This window comes from Pseudopipra pipra, chromosome 9 (assembly GCF_036250125.1).
Source record: "Pseudopipra pipra isolate bDixPip1 chromosome 9, bDixPip1.hap1, whole genome shotgun sequence".
NCBI lineage: Eukaryota > Metazoa > Chordata > Aves > Passeriformes > Pipridae > Pseudopipra > Pseudopipra pipra.
Window position 1 is genome coordinate 7,486,785 of NC_087557.1, and position 22,753 is coordinate 7,509,537.

At 48.0% G+C, this 22,753-nt stretch overlaps 1 protein-coding gene across 6 annotated transcripts in view; it reads right to left on the reverse strand.

Annotated features, from left to right (window-relative positions):
- Positions 1-22,753, reverse strand: part of RGS4 (regulator of G protein signaling 4) — a 32,496-nt gene that overhangs the window by 4,916 nt on the left and 4,827 nt on the right. Inside the window, exons 1-2 of one of the 6 annotated variants that reach the window (XM_064664421.1) lie at positions 2,952-3,147; positions 2,294-2,523 (exon numbers count right to left, since the gene is read on the reverse strand). Coding sequence is in view for 2 of the 6 variants with exons in the window: in XM_064664420.1 (XP_064520490.1) it covers positions 1,967-2,010 (44 nt within the window). In the remaining 4 variants the exon portion in view is untranslated. Of the gene's footprint in view, positions 1-1,966; positions 2,224-2,293; positions 2,524-2,624; positions 2,765-2,951; positions 3,148-22,753 lie in introns of those variants that run through there. The other 5 variants (XM_064664422.1, XM_064664424.1, XM_064664423.1 and 2 more) reach the window with 5 other exon arrangements.

The window sequence follows — 22,753 nt, forward strand, 5'->3', positions numbered from 1 at the left end:
GGATTGTGGGGTAAGATCAGGGGATGAGCCAAAAGTTTCACCACGACCAGCCCACACTGACTACAAGAAGGACTCTCTTGCTCCTCTGCAAGAAGGACAGCAAGCTCTCTGAGGACGCATTGTTAATTTTGTTCTGCCTTCAAGCGTGTTCAGGACAATCTCCTGACAGCAGCATCTAGTTAAGCAGCTGGTATTGGCCTTGGCATCTCTCTGGGTTTCCTTCCAGTTTAAGAATGAGGGGTGGGTAAATCAGTCCTGCTTGCTCAGCCGTGCAAGCCCTGGCCTGTCACAGGGTGCAATGATAGCATAAGCAGGAAATTCTTCTCCTGCTTATCAGATCTGAGCCTGAAAAAAAGCAAGAGGCTGTGCCACAGGACTGAGCTCTGGTAGCTGCTCAGCCTCTCAGCACTGCTCTCTGCCCCAGCAGTAGCACCCTGTCAGCCATCCTGGCCATATCTTCTCTCACTGCTTGCTCAAATCCAGCCCTCTGGTGAAAGCAAAGGAAACTCACAGCTGCTTTAGAGCAGGGTGCATGTGGCCAGGACCAACATTCAGGCTCTGCCCAGACAGACATGGGGACTCTGTGCTGCTAGGATCAGGCTGCCTGGCGCTGTCATGCTCTTTGTCCCAGGGGAAGGAGACCACTCAGGTCTGCAGGAAGGCAGGAGCAGGAGGAAACAAGACACTCTTGCTTGTTTGGAGTCCCACAGCCTTCTGGGAGAGAGGGGTTTTTTTTAGGAATCCTGGACAGAGGTGCTTAAAAGATGCAAACTACTTTTCTTTGCATTTTTTCAATTTCTTTTTTTTGTTTCATCTCCATCAAATGTTCCTGAAAATTGGAGTGGAGAGCATCAATATTTTTCCCTTGCATTTTCAGCATTTGTTTTCAAATCCAATCATGATCAGGGAGCTTTTTCCCCCCATATGGGAACCAGCTGAGTCTCTGTTTGCATTTTCCCAATCCATTGCACAGCTGCTGGGAAGCAGTCTCAGGAGCGCTGCTGAGGGGACGAGTGGGTAGAAAAGCAGTGCTGCACCAGAGACCTGTCCAAGTTTGCATGGGCTTGGTGAGCAGGGAGTATTGTGCCACCCTGCTGGGGATCTCCAGGGCCCACAGCACCTGAAAAGGAGTAACACCCCTCCAGGAGGGGTCGTGGCCACCTTGCAGGCACAGAGACCCCTCACACTGGGCTGTGGGGCAGCCCACGCAGCCGAGGCTGTGCTTAGGGATGTGGCAGGCTCTGCCACTGCAGGAATGCCTGGACGGTCCCGGACACTGGGATGCAGCCAGATCCTGCACCCACGGCAGGGGTGCAGCTCAGCCCATCCTAATTGGCACTGCACTGTGGGCGTATGATGAGCCCCACACCAGCCCCACAGTGCTGTGCACCGCGGGTACAGCCTGACCCGGCCCCTCACCATCACTGCACGCCCGGGGAACTCGCGCTGACCCCACACTGGCTGGTGCCGCATCCAGATCCACAGTGCACTGGGTTGGTTCGCATCCCTGCCTGCTGGCAGACGGGTCTCTGGTCCTGCCAGGCTAGGTTTCTGCATTTGGGATGCATTTTGGGGGATAATCCCTAATTTTTATCCTGTCTGCCTTGCTTCCCCCTCAAAAAATCAAGAAAAAAAAAAGTCGGCAGTGTGAGGATTCAAAGGAGAAAAGGGGTGCAAAGCTTGCGGCAGAAACAGCTGACAGGAATATAAAAATATAGCAATGCTAAGAGCTGCTTGTTTTGCTGATGGGAAGGATAGGTTTAGCGTTCCCGCAGCTCAGTACGAAACCTTTCTGCAATCCTGCTTCTAACAGAAAAAAACTCTCAAAAGCCTCTAAGCAATCATTTGTATCTTACAAAATAATCAGAGCCAAATCTGCCTTTTCTGCTCCAGACACAAAGCGCAATGCATCAGCGTATCTCCAGGCTAACACGACCATTACCAGATGCTCAGAAATAAACAGTACCTTTTTAAGCAAGTGGCTGGCAGTGCAGCGAGTCCCTTGCACATCTTGCTCCCGGGGTCGGTTCAGTATTCCAGGAAAAAACAACAAAGCAGGAGGCGGCAGAGGCTGCGCACGGGTCCTGCGCCGACTGCAGAATTCAGTCTGGTCTCTGAGCCAGCTGCGCTGCCTTGGCTCTGTTTTATAGCCTAGCCCAGACAGCCCAGCAGCACTGGGTGACCCAGTCAGGAGTCAGCACAGCAGCAGCACCCGTCCCCTTTCTGCCCACCCAAGAGGAAGAGGCTGACGTATAAACCCAGACAAAGGAGTGAGTGAGATTGAAAACCTTACCAGAAATGAAGCTTGGTGTCTGGCTGCAGAGGTGGATTCTTTCAAAAGGGCTGAAAAAGCTTTAGGGACTTTCCTCTATTGCAGGAAGTTGGAATGGTGCAGATAGAAATCTAGAGGAGATTTTCGGGGGGGCACAGATAGTAAAAAGGATCAGAGAATCAATTCTGAGAAGCGAGATGAGCTTTGCCGGCTCCTCTGTTCATTTCCTTTCCTCTTCTATTTAAAGTAACCTGGAGAAAAAAAGGGACAAGAATTTTAAACACAAAAGGTTCCTGTAATCCCAACAAATGGAGAAAACGGAGCTCTTAAGGAGAGAAGAATGTAAATTCACCAGAAAAATACCCAGGCAGATGAGACTGTCCTGTTTTATTCTAGTCATGAATATATACTTTTGGTGAGGCTGAAACAAAAGCTCTGAGGGGCATATCACTATTGGAATAAAAAATGTGCGTGTCTCAGCACACAGATTTGAGGACAGCTCATGTACATGGGTGGAGAAAAGAAATTCAGGAGGCTGGCAACACGTCTGCCTCAGATATGGGTATTGCTGCAATACCTTACTTCTCCAGTTGCACTTGCCCCTAATCAAAAGCCAGAGCTTGGGACTCAGGAATCCCCAAAGAAAGATATGTAAGTAAAACAATAGGCATAACTGTACCTGCCCAGAGAGGACTTTGAAGCAGTGCTGAGGGTACCTCGTGCTAAAGAATGGACTCATGAGACACCTGGCTCTGGGGGTGTTTGGTGGTGACCAAACACTGCACTGCCTGGCTCTGCTGTAGTCCCAAGAAGAACAAAATGACTTCAGCTACACCCCTTGTCCTCAGCTCTTGGATGGTACAGAAGGCAGTTGCCCCTCTGGAGAGAGAGAATTGGCTGATATTTATTGAGTTGCAGCTCAGCACAGCCTGTAGCATCATTATAAAAGAGGGGAAAGCTTTGGGCAGACGGATGTGCATATGGTCTTCTGCATTCTAAGTCTTCCTCCTGCTGTGAAATAAAGAAGCTTCTGATCAGCAGCAGGCTGTCTGCCCACGCTACCCACTGCTGTGTCCCCTCTCCCAGAAACCTTTCAATACTTTGCCCATGATCTGCAGAAGTTGCAGGATGAGTTTTTCCCTCCTGTGTCTCTAGAGCCAATAGCCAGCAGCACAGACAACCCAAATCCCGGATGAGTACCTGAGTACTGCATCCTCTCAGATCATTAACTGTGCTGAAAGGCAGTGCTCTAATTAACTGTAAAACGCTTTTGTAGGAAAACCATCCTGCTGCCAAACCTGAGGCAACGTGCCTGCAAATCCTGCACTGTTCCAACTAAAAACCAGTTCCAGCTCAGGGCAGTGTAAAATTTTCATTGAGTGAATCCCCTTGTCTTTTTTGTGTTAATGAGTTGACAGCACTTGGGTGGAACTGTAGGAATCAACTGAGTACTGGCAAAGCTCTCTCATGTCTTCTGTTTGGGGACATGAGAAGTCAAAGGGCAGAATATGGCCAACAGGAAAACTAATTATTTGCTAAATATTTAATTAATTTAATTTTAATTGCAAACTTGTGCAATGTTACTGCTGGTCATGTGCAAATGCAGCGCTTTCATTCAAGCAATTCACAAGCTCAGATGGCAGACATGGTCAAAGTGTCTGCAAGCTCTAACCCTGACCCTCACCCTGGCAGCCAGAGCCAGACCACCTGCCTCAGAAAGGTCCCAAAGGCTGCTTGCTAGGGCAGTGAGCTTCTGTGCAGAACACAAATATTCTGCAGTTTCTCTGCAAATTGTTGTGGAAACTGATTTAGGAATGTCACACTTCTCTATGGATTGTAAGCACGTTTGCTGCGTGGCTCTAATGACACTCAGATGCTGGTGGTGTCAATATCAGGTCACCTTCTGCATTCCCCAACTTCTGTGTGGGCAGGCTCTAATCAGAAATTTCTAACACTGCCATCACAACAGCCAGCCCAAAGGGCTTTGCAATTAAGAGCATCCTCCCTAGACTGGGTATGCGGGCTCCTAGAAATGCTGCAGTTGAAATTTCCCTTTTTCCAGTTCATTAACACAGGCTGGTTCACTCTGGCCCTCATGTGAGGAGTTTGGGCTTGTGTACTGTTTCTCCTCTAAGCTGTGTTTTCCAGCTGTTGCAGTTTAATATCCTCTCAGCTGCTCCAGCTGGTCCCCAATCTAAAGTACCCCCTTCCATCTCTCACCGTCATAGTCAGGCCTCTTCTCCCAGCGTACAGACTGTGCTGTGCTCAATACCAAAATCTCCTCCTCCTCCTCCTCCCTGCCAGTTAGGGAAGCAGCAGCTCATGCCACGTTTTACGCCTGTCACGTCATCTGTGCCTCGCTTCACCTGCAGCGTGGAGAACTCAGCAGTGAGGATGGGCTGGGGGTGGGGGCTCCCTGGCTAGTCCATCCCTTGGCGTTGTGGTGCTTTGGAGGCACCCAGGGGCTCACAGAGCCAGCACAGTCGTAAATGTCTGCGGTACCCACCGTGGCATCCCTTGTTCCCCACCCACTCATCCCTGCTGCATCCCACACCCTGCCTCCCCAAGCAGCTAGAGACAAGGCTGTGAATTGGAGCTTTCCCTCCCACCACCACTTTTAGGGAAAAACGTCACACACGTGTGCTCACCCCCGTACACAAGTGAGTGTGGGATGTGTCCCTCGGCTTGGCTGCAGCCAAGAGGCAGGCCGTGGGAGGAGGCAGGGAGCACGGGAACGCTGCTTCTGTGGTCGTTGCCCAGAGCTGAGCTACTGCAGGCTGTTGCCCTCCTGCCTCATCCCTTCCCATCTCCGAGCAGCCGTGGGATGTGAGCACGCAGGGAAGGTGGATGCTCTGCGTCACTGGAAACTGAGAGGGACATGGGAGCTGTGAGGATGTGCTGCTGGGCCAGAGCCTCTCCTGTCACAGCTACCTTCCCCAGTCCACCTTGCAGAGGCTCAGTGACTCACTCTTCCCCCTCTCATGTCTTATAAAGCCAGCCAGGCACCTTGGGATCGGGCTGGCAAATGCCTGGGTGCACAGAGGGACACTGGGCAAGGCACTGCCCATCTTTCCTATGGGCATTCTCATCTCAATACATGTCTAGCAGACAGCATTGCTGTGGAACTGGAGCAGCTCCCGCTCAACTGAGAAACACCAGCCTGGATGGCACTGGCCCCCAAGGCCCCAGGCTGAAGCCCTGCATAATCAGCTGCTCTGGTGACATTTCTGTCCAGTTGAGCATCCCTGGCACAGAGCCCTGCTGTGGGGAGTGGGCCTGGAGCTATGCTGAACTCCCTGATTTGCTTCCCCTGTACTCCAGCACCAAGGACTCTGCACAAAATCCCTTCCACTGCAACTGCCCACCACTGATTTCTTCTCCAGTACACCTGTTAGTGGTTGAGATTTCCTTCCAGTACCAAGGGTTGCATCTTATTCATGTAGATGTGTGGTTTGAGTGAATTATAACTAATGAGCTGGGAGCAGAGAGTTCCTGGAAGGACTATTTGGGTTCCTAATTCGGGTGAATGAGCTCAGCACGTGCCTGTGCCTGACACTGCATGCAGCCATGTTTCCTGTCCCAGGGCACTGACTGTGGCCTGACCCCTCTAAAAGCCACATGGAGAGGCCACGCTTTCCCCATAGGGTCCCCCAGCCAGCCATGGGATTCCCAGAAACTCTATCCCACAGCATACTCTGAGGAAGCTGTCCTTTCCCATGTCTCTGCAGTGCACCACCTGACTTTCTGCATGACCACAGACATGGCCCTCACAAGCAGCCCCCAGAGGCAGCCTTTGAGGAGAGAGCATCTCTTCTCAAATTAGCCCTGAGAGAGGGATGACTCATCATTCTGCGACATGGTTAATTTGCTGCTCACACAGAAACCTTCTTGAGTGGATGTATCTCCAGGCTGACCCAGTCAACCTCCTGCTTCTCTTGCACAAGGCAAAGATGAACTTTTAAAGACAAGGCAGCTTTTTTTTGCTGTCATAGTTTCTTGCTGAGCCTGCTCCTCTCTGAAATGATGCTCTGTAAATGTTAGTACATTCATTCAGTGCATTCCTTAGCTCCAAGTTCACACAGTCCATACAACCAAACATACAGTCCATACAATTTTCCCATGCTCTCAGGTGTTTCCTACTTATATGGGCACCTATACCATCAGTGGACTTTTGTAATTTCTAAGGGCTTGGAATTTCCTAATCATTTGAAGGGGGTGGTGGGAGTTGCGTTTTTCTTTGCTTCAACCCTCAGTTTTTGGGTTGCCTACTTCTTCTGTTACTACCCGGAAGAAAATATTTCATCTTGTATCAAAGGAAGAATTTTGTTCAGCCCAAATGGATGTTTTTTTTTTTTCCTCTCCTGGTTTGGGTTTGCTAATGAAATAAGTGTGTTTCATTTGGTTTGTTTGTTTGTTTGTTTTGTCTGGATATTGTTGTTTATGGGCATCAGACCACAGAAAAAGCTATGATTTGAGTAGCTTGCCTTCCAATTTCTCAAATCTGTCTCATCATCCATCTTGATTTACAGTCCCTTAAACATTTCCTGCTAATCACTAAGACAGTTTTGAATAACACTGGACCACAAACCAAGTCAACATATGGCTGTTCACTGATGCTTTCTAAACACTAAAACCACTTTGAAATGTCTCATTTAGCCACTTTTAATCCATTTAATATGGACTTTATGACATATGAAGCCAAATATTGATAGCAAGTCGTATTCACTTATACATCTATTTCACCACCATAACTCCCTCATAAAAAAACTATTAAGCTCATTAGAAAAGGTCTATTTTTTCCATTCAATCACGTCAGCTGGTATCAATTGCATCACCACCTTTTTCAAACGAGCTTGCTATCGTCCCTACTAATAGTGCTCCTGCACTGATAAACAGGTTACCAGCTCCGTGACTATACAGCTCACCCGCTCTTAGAGAATCACAGAATTATTAAAGTTGGAAAAGACCTCCAAGATTATTGAATCCAACCTTTGACCTAACACCACGATGCCAAGTAAAACATAGCACTAAGTGTTAATTCCAGGCATTTCTTGAACACCTGCAGGGATGGTGACTCCACCACTTCCTTGGGCAGCTCCTTCCAGTCCTTAACCACCCTTCCAGTGAAGAAATTCTTCCTAATGCCTAGCTGAACCTCCCCTGGCACAGCCTGAGGCCATTTCCTCTTGTCCTGTTGCTGGTTGCCTGGGAGAAGAGACCAACCCCCTCCTGTCTCCAACGTCCTTCCAGGTAGTTGTAGAGAGTGATAAGGTCACCCCTGAGCCTCCTTTTCTCCAGGCTGAACAACCCCAGCTGCCTCAGCCACTCCTTATATGACTTGCACTCCAGCTCCATTGCCCTTCTCTGGACTTGGTCCAGCAGCTCAATGTCCTTCTTGTAGTGAAGGGCCCAAAACTGAACTTAGGATTCAAGTGCTGAGTACAGGGGGATGATCACTGTCCTGGTCCTGCTAGCCACCCTATTTCTGATCCAGGCCAGGATGCCATTGGCCTTTTTTCCCACCCGGGCACACCCAGCTCATGTTCAGCTGCACCAGCACCCCCAAGTCCTTTCCTACTTCAGTCACTCTTTCTTCAGCCTGTAGCACTGCCTGGGATTGTTGTAACCAAAATGCAGGAGTTGACACTTTGCCTTATCGAACCTCAGACCATTGGTCTTGTCCCATCGATCCAGCCTGTCCTGATGCCTCTGCAGAGCCTTCCTACCCTTCAGCAGATCAACACTCCTGCCCAACTTGGTGTCATCTGTGAACTTGCTGAGGGTGCACTCGATCTCTTCATCCAGATAATTGATAAAGATATTAAACAGAACTGGCCCCAGTACTGCTTCTTGGGGAACCTCACTAATGACTGGCTGGCAACTGGATGTGGCACCATTCACCACCACACTCTCGGCCTGGCCATCCAGTTAGTTTTTAGCCCAGTGAAAAGTGCGCCTGTCCAAGCCATGGGCTGTCAGCTTCTCCAGGAGAATGCTGTGGGAAGAAAAGAAAGCATGGTTTTCTTCCAATATCCTTTTATTCTAAAATGTATAAATGTATTCTAAATAAACCATGCTTTGTGCTGGGAGCTCTTTGGCCTATTCCTCCAAGAATCTTAGTGCAAGCCAGTTGCACCTGGTTGACATAAGACTGTGTGGATGATCCCCAGGGCTGTGTAGCCCCAGGCAGGGACACACTCATTGTCTTTTGCAGTGGACATTGAGCAGACCCTTGTGCTGTGTCAGCACTGCCTGCAGCCCCCCTGGAAGTCTCCCAGTGCCAGACCCCAACGCTGCCATTGCTGCTTCTGTGCCTGGGGGTGCCAGGCAGCTGTCCTTGTCCTGCCTGTGTGCTGCCAGCCCCTCCTCAGCCCACACACCCTGGCTGAAGCACAATGCCCGAGAGCTGGGTGCTGCTCCCGCTGAGCAAAGGTGGCTCTAGTGCCACACACACACCACTGACTGCTCACAGTGAACAGCTTCACCCTTCCCAGCAACCAGGCCAAAGTATTTTCACTCCACATTTTGATCTGATATAGTGTAACATGAATGTAGCTGCTGTTCATTTAAATACACAATTCTGTGTTCCTTCATGTTCTTTGCAAATGGTTTGCACGGTCTATTTGAAGCTCATCGGGAAGCTCCCTATGGAGCCAGGAGCTGTGATGGGCGATGGTGGGACAGCTCAGACTGACCTCGTGGGCTCATCACCATGAGAGCTTACAGTCAGTGGTTTGTGCACACCTCTCACTCATGGGCCGATTGCTTCACCTGACGGTGCCCTAAGGTATAGGGGAGGAGGAGGCACAAAGGGAGGCAGGAAGAGGGTTGATACGCCAGAAATTAGGATGTCTTTATGTACAGTGTGCAACAAAACCACTCCTCATGCCTTGAGCACCTTAGCAACCCAGCTGTGCAGTGACTTCTGTTCTACAGCTTTAAAAAGCCCAACCTTTTAATGTGATTGAGCCATCTTCTGCCTAGACAGTTACTGGAGGATGGGAAGTTACGAGCTGCAAGGCTAAATCTTTCACCACTGCAGATCTAGTGGGATCTACTGTCTTAACCTCAGATGGACCTTTCTTCCTCCTTTCCCTCTTATCTTTCTAGTGGCAGCTGAGCAGGATTAGAGCTGCCAGACCACAAGGGCCCATGCCAGGGAACAAAGGGTAGAGCTTTATTGACTAGTGCAAATCCCAGGGGACATTTTGTCAGTGGGGTCATGGCTCAGCATCCTAAGCACACTGCTTACTGCTCTGCTAACAGTTTAGTTGTTGAATTCTCTTAAGTCTGCTTACAAAAAGCAATTTGCAAGCAGCAAGCATGTGTCAATGCCTGTCTCAAGGGTATGCCTGTTATTTAAAAAGTGATTTCTGACACATCTGTGAATGGGGTGGCAAGCATCATGGTTGCAGGCTAGAAAAACACAAAAGTAAGGACAAGCAGCTGCAGCAGAGAAACAGCATCTTTTCAAAAGCACTGTGATGCCAGCCTGCTGCATACAATGGCTGAGGTAACTTGGAAAAGAACTAAATGCTCTTCATGTGGCCCCAGCTGGAGGGAGAGTTCAAAAAGGTGCCAGGTATTCAACTGATCAGTCAGCCCTGATCTGCATATAGTTTAACACTCACAAAAAGGAAGCAGTAAGAGGAAACACTGGCAACAGTTGATCTCAGCCTAAAGTTTCTTGACCTGTGTCTTGAAGGTGGATTGGACAAGTGAAATTGCAAATAGCAAACATCCAATGTAGCAAAACTGTGGAATTGCTGCACTGGGAGCAAGTGACTTGCTGCAGAGGCTGTTTGCACAGGCATGCATACAGCATATAACAGACATATAGAGACCACTGGAAAAGAGTCATTGCTTGCTGAGCTCTGTTTTGTCAGGACCTCTTGCCATTTAAAATTTATGTTGCAGCAGTGCTGAAAATCCAAGCAGACCTGAGTTTCTCTGTGCCACAGAGGAAGAATAAAAAAAAAAGTGAGAGAAAGAGCTCGAGCAAAATCTATGGCACATGGCACATGGCCCTGCAGCTGATGCTCATAGCACCATGCTGAGAGTGACAACGTTTAATGCCTTACCATTTAAAAATTTCTGCTTTTCCCCAAAAAAAGAAATAAATGCTTCTTGTTGTTACATTTTATCCCTCTGAACTTCTCAGCAGGATGCAAGTGGCTGAGATCTTACTGTCTCTTCTGAAACCGTGTTTACCAGTCTTTCTGGTACTCCAGATACAGTCTGGATGCTAAAGACTGCAATTACTGGCTCAGCAGGTGAGCCTCCTGCAAGCTGCTGTCTCAAGGCACATTCATGCTTTAGTGTTTCAGCTGGAAATAAGTTTTAACACAAAAGGAAAAAATATGGGCTTCTGCACCTGTTTTGAATCAAGCCTCCAGTGTCCATAACTGGCTCATCTAACACAGGATTACTTGGATCACACAAGAATCCAACTAACATCACTGAAGCAATCCTAAACTGTCATCCACAGAGGACTTGCAGTCCCAAGGATATAATGCAAAATATCAAAGGAGATGCTGCTCTGGATAATCTTAGAGATGGAGCCACAAAGATACATTATGGACCTGGACTTTCTCAAATCAAGGATGTTCAGCTCCAGGGCACTGTTTCTGATCACTGGAGAGACAAGCCAGCTCTAAAGACACCATGACATTGAAAGGAATTACATTGTTCAGCATTATCATGGCATAAATTGACTAGCATCATGTACAAAGCATTTTATGTCATAAATACAGAGTGTTTATCTTATTTGTGCATCATAGGAATTTGTAATTTGTGACAAACTTTGTGAAATAATGCTGCAGTCCCAGTCAGCCCAGCTAAACCTCACCTGCCAAACCCTCACATGAGATTGCCACTCAGCTTAATTTCATGGGCTTGTCCCACCTGGAAAGGATTCCCAGACACAGACCCTGGGTTGTTACACAGAGCACTAGATGCCCATAAAAACATGCCCAGTATCCCATCAGCCAGCAAACGCTCCCTGGGCATTGCTTGTTCTCTCCCTCTGTCGCTGAGACAGCCTCACGCCACGACCACGCTGCACTGTGCATTCACCTCTGCTCTCTGAGACACTTCCTACCCCTTTGCTGCCAGCAGTCCCCATCTGTATTCCCTTGTCCTGTGAACAGCACCATCTTGGAGTGCCTCTGAAGGGAATTCCAGGCTGAGAAATAGGATGGAGCCACACTGGCCAGGAATGGAAAAGGCAGGGGTCATGAGAGCCGGGAAGGAGAAGAATGGCCAGTGATGTACAGAGGGGGCAGGAAGCTACGTGAGGAGTGGCCTCAGAGATGAGCCGTGGGAAGGAGGGCATGTCCCACAGCATCTGGACAAGACAATCCTTGGGAACGCTGTCCAGCAGCCAAGAGTCTCCAGGGACACTCAGCTGCCTCTGGAGGGAGCACGTGCATGTGCTGAGTGGCCTTGCTGACCTGCAAGGGAGGTCGGTGAGCTGAAAGCAGTGCCTCAGTGCTTTGGGGCAATGTGGTGGGATCTCTAGGGGAGCTGTGCCAGACACAGGCCTCCAGCATGATCCTTCTACTTGGCAACATCCTAACTGTCTTTACTGTTATCTTGTGCTTGAGATGCATCATGGAGAATCACTTATGTTCTGAGTAAGAACAGCTAAAAATAGTGCTAATGTAACAAGGATGAGAGATGAATTTACAAAGTGGAGCAAGAAAGCCCAGAAGCCCCTCACTGTCATTATGCACTCCCACAGCTTTCAGACATGCTTTCAACAGCAAATGCTCTTGCTGTTTGTTAGGCAAAAAATCAAATTGCCTATGACAGTCACAGATGCCTGGAAGGCTTCGTATTGGAGTGATTTCTTTTTGCCCCCTCTTCCTTCAACATACTCAACTGCTGTTCCCCTTGTAACCCTGCTTCCTCCAACCAAAATATATGGTGATTAGGTGTCAGCAGGTGTGCAGAGCATCTGGTAAACCATGACATCAAACCTTTCACTGGGAGAGAACAGAGTGGCTTTCTGTCATTTTCTAAGTCAACATCAATGAGGCATTTCTCCCTTTTCACAGACAGACATGAGCAAAAACACGTATGGCTTTTTTCAGGCTCACCCTTAGGGTACTGCAATTTCTGCCACATGCAGAGGGTCTGTCCCTTCTGATGTGGCCTAGTGCATCTGCAGCTCAATCCCTGAATAAGCACAATGGATCTGTAAAATTTTTAAGCACTTGTTGATGAGAGAGAAGCAGAAGGTTCAAAAGGGGAAACACCCAAGATCTCAGGCTACCATACCTGGATCCCTGGTGCTCCCATTCCTTCAGATGGTGCAACAGGTACTCTTGGTTGCATGAGGACGCACACATACACACAGAAAGAAACCCAGTTGCCCCTCACTGGACTTGTTGCCCAGACACCTCTTGCAGGCTGCAGGAGCTCTGAGTTATAGCCTTATCTTAAGACAAAAGGCCATTTCCCCCTCAGAGTTCAGCCCTTTGAATAGGAAGGGCAGGATGAACCCCTGCCCTGGTGCTGTCTCTCACCTGTCTCACACGCATGCTGCTCTAACCAGGCTCTGCACAGCATGCAGCCCTGCACAGACCCTGAGCAATCCCTGCCCTGCTGTGAGTATAATGCAGAGGAAGTGGCTCATTTAAAGTCTCCAAAATACTCCGGAGGCTTTTGGGGGTGCTTACTTCTCCTGTTCTAATAGACAAGGGCTCCAGGGAAGCTACCTTGCAATCTGAGCTGTGTGTAGAGTGACAGGCAGCTGATGCAAAACAGGCTCAAAAGGCAGTTTGGGAAAGATAAGTTGGATAGAGAGAGGCCTGGCTCACCCTTCCCATAGCCACAATAAAGCTGTTTGATGTGTCCCTTCTCTGCACTTGGTCACGTTCCTGCTGCCTCTGTGTTTCATATTATGCAACTGATTGACTTTGAAAGATATGAGAACAAAGTGTCTCCGTGCCCTGCTCCCCGATGTGCGGCTTGTTACACTGGAGCAGAAATCAAAACATGCCCTGAAGCCTGGTCTCTCTGCTAATCTCTTGTGCTCAGATCTTTGTTATGCTGGGGGACTCTGCTACAGCAATCTAAAGGCACCATCCTGAGCACGCTTCCATGGGTCTTCAGAGCTGTTCTGCTGCATCTTCCCAGTAAGGACTGGGATGCATTCTGTATCAAGCAAAAAATTGTGTTCACACAGGACTTTTCTCTCTGAGGGTTAATGAGCAACTCTTGAAGCAGACTCTAATCAATAAGATGTGAAGAAAGTAAGCCAGGAGGCACAGAGGCCAGCTGCCTTGTTACCTGTATCCCGATCCCAAAACGTTAAAAAAGTCATGGAGGAAGGAGTGGGACCAAGAGCATCACCTGCTCAAGCAGTGCCCTAAGCCCTGAAAGCATGGCTCAGGGTATTTCTAATGAAAAGTCAGACTGCTCCTGCTCCTAGAACAGGAGCCAGCATATTCCAGTTTAGCATCTTCGGCCTAGTGCCACGTTCCCAGGGCTGATACACCAAAAGGACTTCACACCATGATGCTCACACTAGGAGGGAACAGGCACTGTCAACAGATGACACCCATTGTGTATTTTCATAGCCAAGGTACATCAGTGTGACAGGGCTGAGCTTCACAGAGTTACTCTACTGCATGAAATCTGGTGCTTACAGGAGTGAGTTTGCTTCTGTTTTTCTCCATTTCCCTGCACCCAGCTGTGGATTGCCTTTACTTATGGCTCCTGGATAATAGAGGCTGAATCCCACTGTGATTTTTAAATTCTCTAATATATGTGCACTTGATTCAAAACCCATCAGTCCAGTACAAGAGACGGGATGGACTCTGTCAGCAGCAGAGACCAAAGTGAGCTCAAATTTTAAAGAAATTATCTCTGAAACCTTGCTCGACTTTGTTCTGTATGAGTCACATAAGGCAATGTGCAGCAGAGGCTGGAAAGAGAATGGGGACAGCTCTAAAAGAAGAAGGATTTTTTTCCTCTTCAATTTGCCCTTCAGATATTGCCTGGAGCTGTTCATGAGAGAGAAGGGGGAAGATATCAGCCCTTAGCCCTAGACTAACAGAGTTTTGCAGCAAATCCTTGGGTGTAACAGTACCTGCTTGATATTACAACAAAACAGCAACAGACCCTGAACCCCAAAACAACCCACAGCGCACGCTCAGGTGTTATTATATGGGGACATGGAAATTATTCACAGCCAAGACTCCATCAAATTTTTATCCAAACTATTCTGTGTTCTCTAGCTGCTAATGTATTTTCAGTTAACCTGTTTCAGTACTGGTGCAGAAACATGACTATCTCAACTAACCTCCACTGATGAACTAATGGCCTAATAATTCAGGGTTCACATTTCAGTGAAGGAAATACTTTGTTTAGCAGCAAGTACATCAGATCAAAACCTCCAAGGGGCTTGGGTGGAGACACTCTCTCCCTTCCTAATCAGTCCAGAATTCCCAAACATTCAGTCATGGAAGAGCACTGCTGATCTAGCTTGTACAGGGCTCAGGAGCAGCATAAGTAGAGGTTGGTAAGGAAGAAAACCATTAGAACATGGGCAGTCCTGCACAGGGAATGAAGGGAGGGAGAGCAGAGTGTACTGTGCACACAGACGGGCTGCTGAAGGTCAGTGCAGAACGAATGGATGAGATACAGAAGCTTTCAATCAACTACATGGCTAAGAAGACAAAGTTTTTTCCCCAGAAGGTAAAAGGCCACCAACCTGGGACTGTGAAGCCAAAAGCACAGGACAGCACTCAGAAAGCCAGGTGTACCAGCTTTAAGCTGTGCACAGTACCCTTTTTGCCACCAACAGAACGGGCTAAACTTTTCAATTTGAGAATTACCTGCTTCCCCTAGCAGGGACATGTTTGTTTTCCTGGTGGCCTGTCAGGAAAAGCAATGGTATGTGAATTCCTGCAACCTCAATGCCATTTTCTGGGCAGGACGTGGAGTTTTGTGATGACTCGTCTGTGCTGTGACCTGACCAGAGCACAGGTCTTTTGGTCATGCCATAAAAACATTCTTCAGTTTTACAGTCAGGAATGGCATCCTAGAAACCCAGTTCTGGGAGCAGTGCTCTGCATTATGTGTTGTTTTTCCCCCACTGTTTAAATACACCACAACTCAGGCTTCACTTCAGCCTTAATGTTTCTGTCACAAATCTCTTACACACACATGTGGGATAATCATTGTGCTCTGCCTCATTCAGACGATCAGTAAGAGGTTGGAAGATGGGTCCCAAGAGGGCTGCAGACCAACTGGAAAGAGTCCAGATTACAGACCTATAAGGTAAGATGGAAGAACGGGAGTTTGTTCAATCTAGAAGTGGGCAGACCAAAAGGACACAGGGTAATGATACATGAAGTATCTAAGTGTCACATCCATAAAAGGCTGCAATTACAGAGAAGAAGATGATAAACTGTTATTGTGTCCATGCTGGTTAAGGACAAGAAATGTTTGTCCTCGATTACAGAAAGTAAGGGTTAGATCAAACAGCAGGCAGGATTTTTCCAGCTGTAAGATCATGAAGTACTAGACTGAATCACCTGGGGAAGGGCGTCTAACAACACTTTAAAAAGTTTATTTGCCTCTGCCTTGGACCTTGGTGAGGCTCTAGATGGCCCCTCTGCATCCCCTCAGAGAGGGCTTATTGAGGAGATGGAAAACAGGAGTTTAAAGTTCAGCTTTAATACCCACATGTGAAGTTTGTGGTTGAACTTTGGGTGCACAGCATGTCCTGTTCCTAACAATCCCACCTGGCTGCCTCAGAGAGAAACAGAACTCTTGTTGAATAGCAGGGACCCAGTGGTTCTGTACAACCTGCCCTTTGCAATCCTGACCTTCCCACTCTTACCAACCTTTGTTGCCCTTTGATCACCATGTAAGCCAAGCTGGGTTGTATCATCAAGCTGGTTCACTTTTTTTTGTTTGTTTGTTTGGTTTTAGCTAAATGGATTTCCACCTACTCTGCAAACCTGGAGAAAGAGAAGTTGATTTTCTGGCTGGACACAGCAGTTCACAGTGACCAGTCCCAAGGGAAGAGGTTATATCAGTGTTTTTGAGTTTCCAATTAATTATGTTTACTGAAGAATACATAACATTAGAGTGCCTTGAGCTTTGGCCAAGTTTGTAAAAGTAAATAAAGACAATTTTGGCCTAATGTTAGAAAACTGACCCTTGAATTATTTCTGAGCTCACTTCTTCCAACAACTAGAATAAACCCTGATGCATATGATGTGAAATTAGGAACACTGGACTCATACCTTATTATTTCAGCAAAGAAATGCATTCAACTGCTATAGTGAGAAGGCATCTCTCCTCCAGATGACAGGCCATAAGACAGAAGAACAACTCCTTCCTCCCAGGGCTTGTCTGGTGCCCCCTCTGCAGCTCAGCAGACTTCCAGTTGCCTTCTCAGGAGAACATGGTGAAAAACATGCTTTGTCAGGAGGCAGCAGAAGTGGAGATGCTCCATAAAAGGGTACGAGCCAGGAGCTGAGGATGACCCCAGCATAGGCTGTGTCCTCACTGAGGGCACCATCCCACAGCAGCTGAGCATGGTAGGCTGCACAGGGGTGAACTAGTGGTCCATCCACAGCCCTGGGATAGATCAGGGCAGGGGACATTGAGGGAGGCCTATCAGGAGCTCTAGGAGATAGGGTTAGACAGAGACCTACCAACAAGATAGCTCAAGGCATGAGTTGAAATAGAGTCCTGGCCCATGAGCAGAAGGTGTGGGCAGGGGCCCAGGTGAGGCTGGTTGGGATAACTAAGGCCTGTTAGTGCCATCAGGGCTCTAATACCATATCTGCACTCAGCCTGCTCCTCTGACCTCCCCAGGAAGAGCTGTACAGCACTGCTCATCCCAGAGGCAATGACAACCATCAGGCACTGCTGGTTTCCTCTCTGATCCTTTCCAGCCTCATCCCTCTGCTGCCTCACTTTCTGCCTGGCCACGTGGTGCCAGCCGGGGTCCTGCTGACTCCTCCCGTGCTCTACAAGCACATCGTGCAAATTGCTCACAGCAATCCTAACACAGCCATTTCTGCCCCATTAGCCAGCAACTCTCTCCTCAGTCTCTAATGATTCCAACCACAAGGCCATTTGTCATGCTACATCTTCTTTCCCAGCGAGTAAAAGTCAATTAGTGCTTTCAAATTTGCTCTGAAACAGCCTTGTCTTCCTCTTGCTTCTTTATGCTACCAGGAAACCATCTACAATAATGACTTGTTTGGATGTCGAGTGCTGTGTTGCAGAGAATTACAAGCTCTCTAAACTTCTCTCTCTGTGTACCAAACACCTTGCACAGGAGCCATGTTCTGTAGCCAGAAATTCCGAGATGAATTAGGTTTTAAACCTGTCATGTCGCTGCTTTTTAAATTTTATTTTTATTATGGTCAAGAAAATAAACATGATTTTGGCTTCCAAAAGACCACATTTCCTGTCTTAAACACCTAAATGTTCAACAATCTTTCCCATTTTCTTAATCCTGCCTTAGTAAAGGGATAAACTCTGGAAAAAACAAATTCAGTCCAAGCATGTGCAGTGACCACAGAAGTCCTGCAGCCATCAGTGAGTTCTGGTGGCCTGCTGTACCCCCGGGGACCTGGCCAGCACCAGGTGCTGTCACACAGCCCAGGCTCCCTGTGAAGTGACTGGCTACAGCCATGCCCAGCAGGGCTTGAAACAAGGGACTGTTGCACTCAGAAGCAAATCAGCTCCAAACAAAAGCTGCTCAGAGTCAAGGTGAATGCCTCTTGCATTTGTCAGTGTTAGGATGTAATAAGGCATTAAAACTTAACTAGCAGATAATAATTGTATTAGAGCTGCAAGGATTTCAAAGTTAAAAGAGAATAATGTTTCTAAAGTGAAAAATCCCAAACCAGTGCTTTCTATCATTGTGATATTTTAATTTGAAGCAATAGCCATTAATCAGAGCTAATTGAAATTAAATAAGCTTTTTTATTAAATTATTTAATTGCCTGGCCATTTTTAATTAAAGAATGAGATTCAATTATTAAAATCAGATGTGCTTAGTTTCACTCCTAGTCCACAATGAAACTACACATTTGTTTAAATTTCATGCAATAGTTTGGGTTGGAAGGGACCTTAGAAGGCCATCTAGTTAAAATCCCCCTGCCATGGGCAGGGACACCTTCAACTAGAGCAGGTTGCTCAAAATCCCATCCAAACTTGCCTTAAATGTCTCCAGGGATGGGGCATCCACCACCTTTCTGGGCAATCCATAGCCTGAGAGAAAAGGGCACGCTTTTCATGTGTAGACAGTAGGTGTCACCTGCGAATGGCTGTCGATCCTCTGCTGATAATGGATTCTATTTCTCAGCAAGGATCTCAGAGAACATGCAACTTTGCTGCTGCCAGCATGATATAACAGATATTTTGTTTGGATGTTGCCTCTACACTGGCTCCCAAAAGAAAAAAATCCCATCTTTCCTTAAGGCTTCCAGAACCAGCTCCTGGGCAGAGATGCCCAGCCTGCAGCCAGGTGGTGACTCTCCAGTTAGACTGTGGGGGTAGAGGTGGTTCCCATCACACCTCTGCCTCAAACACAGTGAGAAGTGCCTGGCCCAGGAGGTTTGTCATACCACCCTCTCATGAGTAGCAGATTCACAGCAGGTGAATGGCATCCCCAAGCTCTGTGACTGAAATCTCCTACCCCGCAATGGTGTCAGTGTCCTCCCTTCCATGTGCAGACCTGCAGATGTAACAAGTCCTTCCATTTGTAGGTATTCCCTCCTGGGCAGTTTGCACTGTATCACCTGCCTCAAAGAACCCCCACAATAGTTCCTGGCCTATGGCTCATCGACAAGCAGAGATGTGGGCAGACCTTTGATTTCCTGGCATCCTTTCTGGTACCTCATGGGGTAAGCTCCATGCAATGCCAGACTCCTAGTGCCCTGGGTGAGTAGGCTCTCGAGCATCCTCGTCTCCTGATGGTATGGGGCTTACCTTGGGAAACAACACAGGGGTCACAAACCAAAGTCTGAGTCAGTTTTGGGGAGAACAGCCGGTTTATATGCAATTGCACACGTGCATAGTGAAGTGTTTGTGAGGGTTTTGCTCATCTCTGATTCAGCCTTGGAAGCAGCTGGCAAAAGTCACCCAGCCTGGCTTCAGGCCCAGCTCACACAATTAGGAAAGTATTAGCTGAACTTAATAGGAAAATCAACATTAAGCAGATAGGAGCTGGTGCAGTTGTTAAAGACTATGTAGTGTTTTTCCCTGGCAGAAGCCCAGGCTAATGGAGGGCTTCCAGCACCCAGAGCAGCCTCCAAATGAAGGCTTAATTGGCTTCTGAAGCCACTCATATAATTACAAACACTTTTAATGAAGCATGAAAAATACAAGAGCCCGGGACTGTGATATGGAGGGAAGAAATGATCTCATCCTTCTCAGAAAATAAACCAAAGCTGCTTTACCTTCTTCCTTACACTAAACCTTCTTCCCAGCTCCTGCCTGGCCTGCAGACTCCTGTCAGATGCTAATGTCCAGGGCAGTGCTAAAATTAAAAGGAAATCTAGACAAAACTTCTGCCTTCCCCTGGCTGTAGGGGACACCTCTCCCACCTCCCACCCTGAGTGCAGGCTGGACACTGGGTGGACGCTGGGTGGACACTGGAATGGACTTCGACTGCCCACTGCTGGTGTGCACAGCACTGTTCTGCCTGCAGCAACACAGCTGCAAACAATTTATGATTTGTTTCTGCTTTAACTTCAGCTAAATGACCCTCCACCATTTCTATTCAACAGCTGCTCCCTGCAACACAAGACTCTGTCGATGACATCTGCAGCCCCTGGAAAGTGTCCTAGAGCAAACTGGGGAAGAGTCCAAAGTACAACTCCTTGGTTGCTATGCTGGATTGAGAGAAAGATCAATGGGCTTTGCGATGCTCATTACTCTACAATTTTCTGGTTCACTGGGGATGATTTGTTGGCTCATTTGTTTTGGGGGAGACTGTCAAGTCCTTTGATGAGTTCAGACTCACAGAGTAACTGAGGCTGGAAGGCAGCCAGAACCCATCTGGTCCAACACTCACACAAAGCAAGGAGAGATATGACATCCTGTATCCATTCTATGAATCAGGTGGCATCTGGTCCCACCAAAAGGAAACCTCAACCAGGAACGTTAGGGAGGACCTAGAGGTAGTTCAAGTTCAGTCAGGAGGGCTTCCTCCCTGCATATACCAGCAGAACAGATGTACCAGCACCACACCCAGCCTTGTCCAATTAGCCATGCCATCACCCTGGCTAATTAGCCTACTCAGAGCTTTGCAAGGCCACAGCAATATTGCTCATTCTTTTAGTATCTCTTCAGATCACACTGGACCACTTCACCTTACACTTTTTCACTGTGTTTGTCCCTAAGACTGCAGTCAGGAGCTGTGCACATCCATCACCCACACCTCTGTCCCAAAGCTCACAGCTGGCAGTGCAGGGAGGGAAAAACTTCAGGAGAAAAACTCCAATGCCTCATAAGGAAGGGGAAGGCACGGCACAGGACTAGCACCACTGCCAGAAGGACAGAGAGGAGGCAACAGTCAGCTGGGTGCCTGATGTGGGGTAGATAGACACCAGTGAGCATCTCTTTCCTTCAGGCTGGTTTTCACCACACACTGCAGTTTGGAGGCTCATGGCCCTGCGCACACCTCGGGCTCTGCTCTTGGACCCTGCAATCCCTCCATCTGGGGAGCTCTGGTGCTCATGTCTCATGTGCCAGCATATACCTCACACAGTGCCCATACAAAGCCAGTGAGTCACTCTCACTGGGGATGAGAGATAAGAACTTTTCATTTTCTTCAAGAAACTAACTTTGTCTGGACTTAGTCAGCCTGCTGTTATCGCTGTGGCATTCAGCTGCAATTACACACTGAGAGCTAACTGGTCACTGGACTACCATTTTTTTCATATGACTAAGGTTGTTTGCCAACAACTTCTCTCCAAGAGTTTGATCCCTGCAGAGGCCAGACTGTGCCGAGAAATATCATAGGACAGTATTACATCTAGCACTTGTGATCTTAGGGTGCACCAGCTGGTCTGCTGGAGCAGGCAGTATTCAAGCAAAGGGAGAGCATCCTCCCCCACCCAGAAAGATGGTGATTAACAACTTCAGTTTCCCTGGCACAATCTGGACACAGTCAGCCCCAAAGCAATTACTTTCTCCTTGCTTGCACCGGGTTTTGTATAAGTTAAGAGCTAAAATACTAAAATTTGATCCAATCACGCTTGGCTAGAGCAAGACCTGACATGAGCATAACTACCCCCCAAGTGATGATAATCAGAAAGTGGAGATACAGAAGGCACCCGAAAATGAGCACGTTTTGCAGGAGCCTAAATGAGACTTCAGGGAGGTTCACTGGTGCACAAGAGGCTTTCCCTCACATGTCCTAGGCACAAGCCTGGGATTTATCTTTGAAGTGTCTGCTCTGATTCTGCCCCAGGGACTTGCTGGGGTTCCCTGTTTCCAGCTCTGCTCAGATAACCATCACACCAGCTGAATGAATGCAGCGTGGCAAGCGCAGAGGCAAAGCTGTGCCAAATGATTCTTCAGAAGTCAGAAAAGGACCCCAGCTCACAGTCCACCTGTTTTTTTAACAGCTGAGATTACAGAGGTTCCTGCATGCGCTCAGTCACAAGATAATGACTCCAGGCGCAAACATCAAGAGAGCAGTTGTGTCTTTTGCCACGTCTGCACAGCCCTGCCACAGAAGTAGCAGAAACAAAAATGTATATGAGGCCTGTGCCCTCAACACAAACAGGGATCTCTTATTAATGGGGCTGTCATTGGAAGCGGGTGACCAGGAAATGGATGCATGATCACCCAGCTCTAGATACTGGAGATCCATCAGAAGCAACAATGTACTGGCTGATAAGAGCATCCTGGTCATTCTCAGCAGGGACAGAGGGGTTCTCTGATATAGATGATCTTTAAACTGAGGGCTGATGGTCTGAGTTTGCAGAGTCAAGAGGGCCAACCCTTTTGCCCCCCAGGCAGCTGACAAAGAAGTTCACATGGTAGCACGTGTCTGGGATGAGTTGGCGTGAACCAGATAGCAAAACTGCAGGTACCAGAGAGGCCTGGCTCACCTGTGTGTGCTCCCATGGCTCACAGGGTGGATCACCAGGGAACAGGGGATGGAATCTTGAAGCTTAAGCAGGGGCAAGAGCCGACACAGGGTCTGGCCCCATGTGGACTGCTCGACCCTCCAACCAAGTGATTCAGGGGTGACCTCATCACTCTCTTACAACCACCTGAAAGGGGGTTGTATCCAGGTGGGAGTCAGCCTCATCTCCTAGGCTACAAGCAACAGGATGAAAGGACACAGTCTTAAGCTGAGCCAGTGGGGGTTCAGGTTGGACATTAGAAAGAATTTCTTCACAGAAAGGGTAATTAAACACTCAAATGGACTGCCCAGGGAGGTGGTGGAGTCACCATCCCTAGAGCTGTTTAAGGAAAGACTGG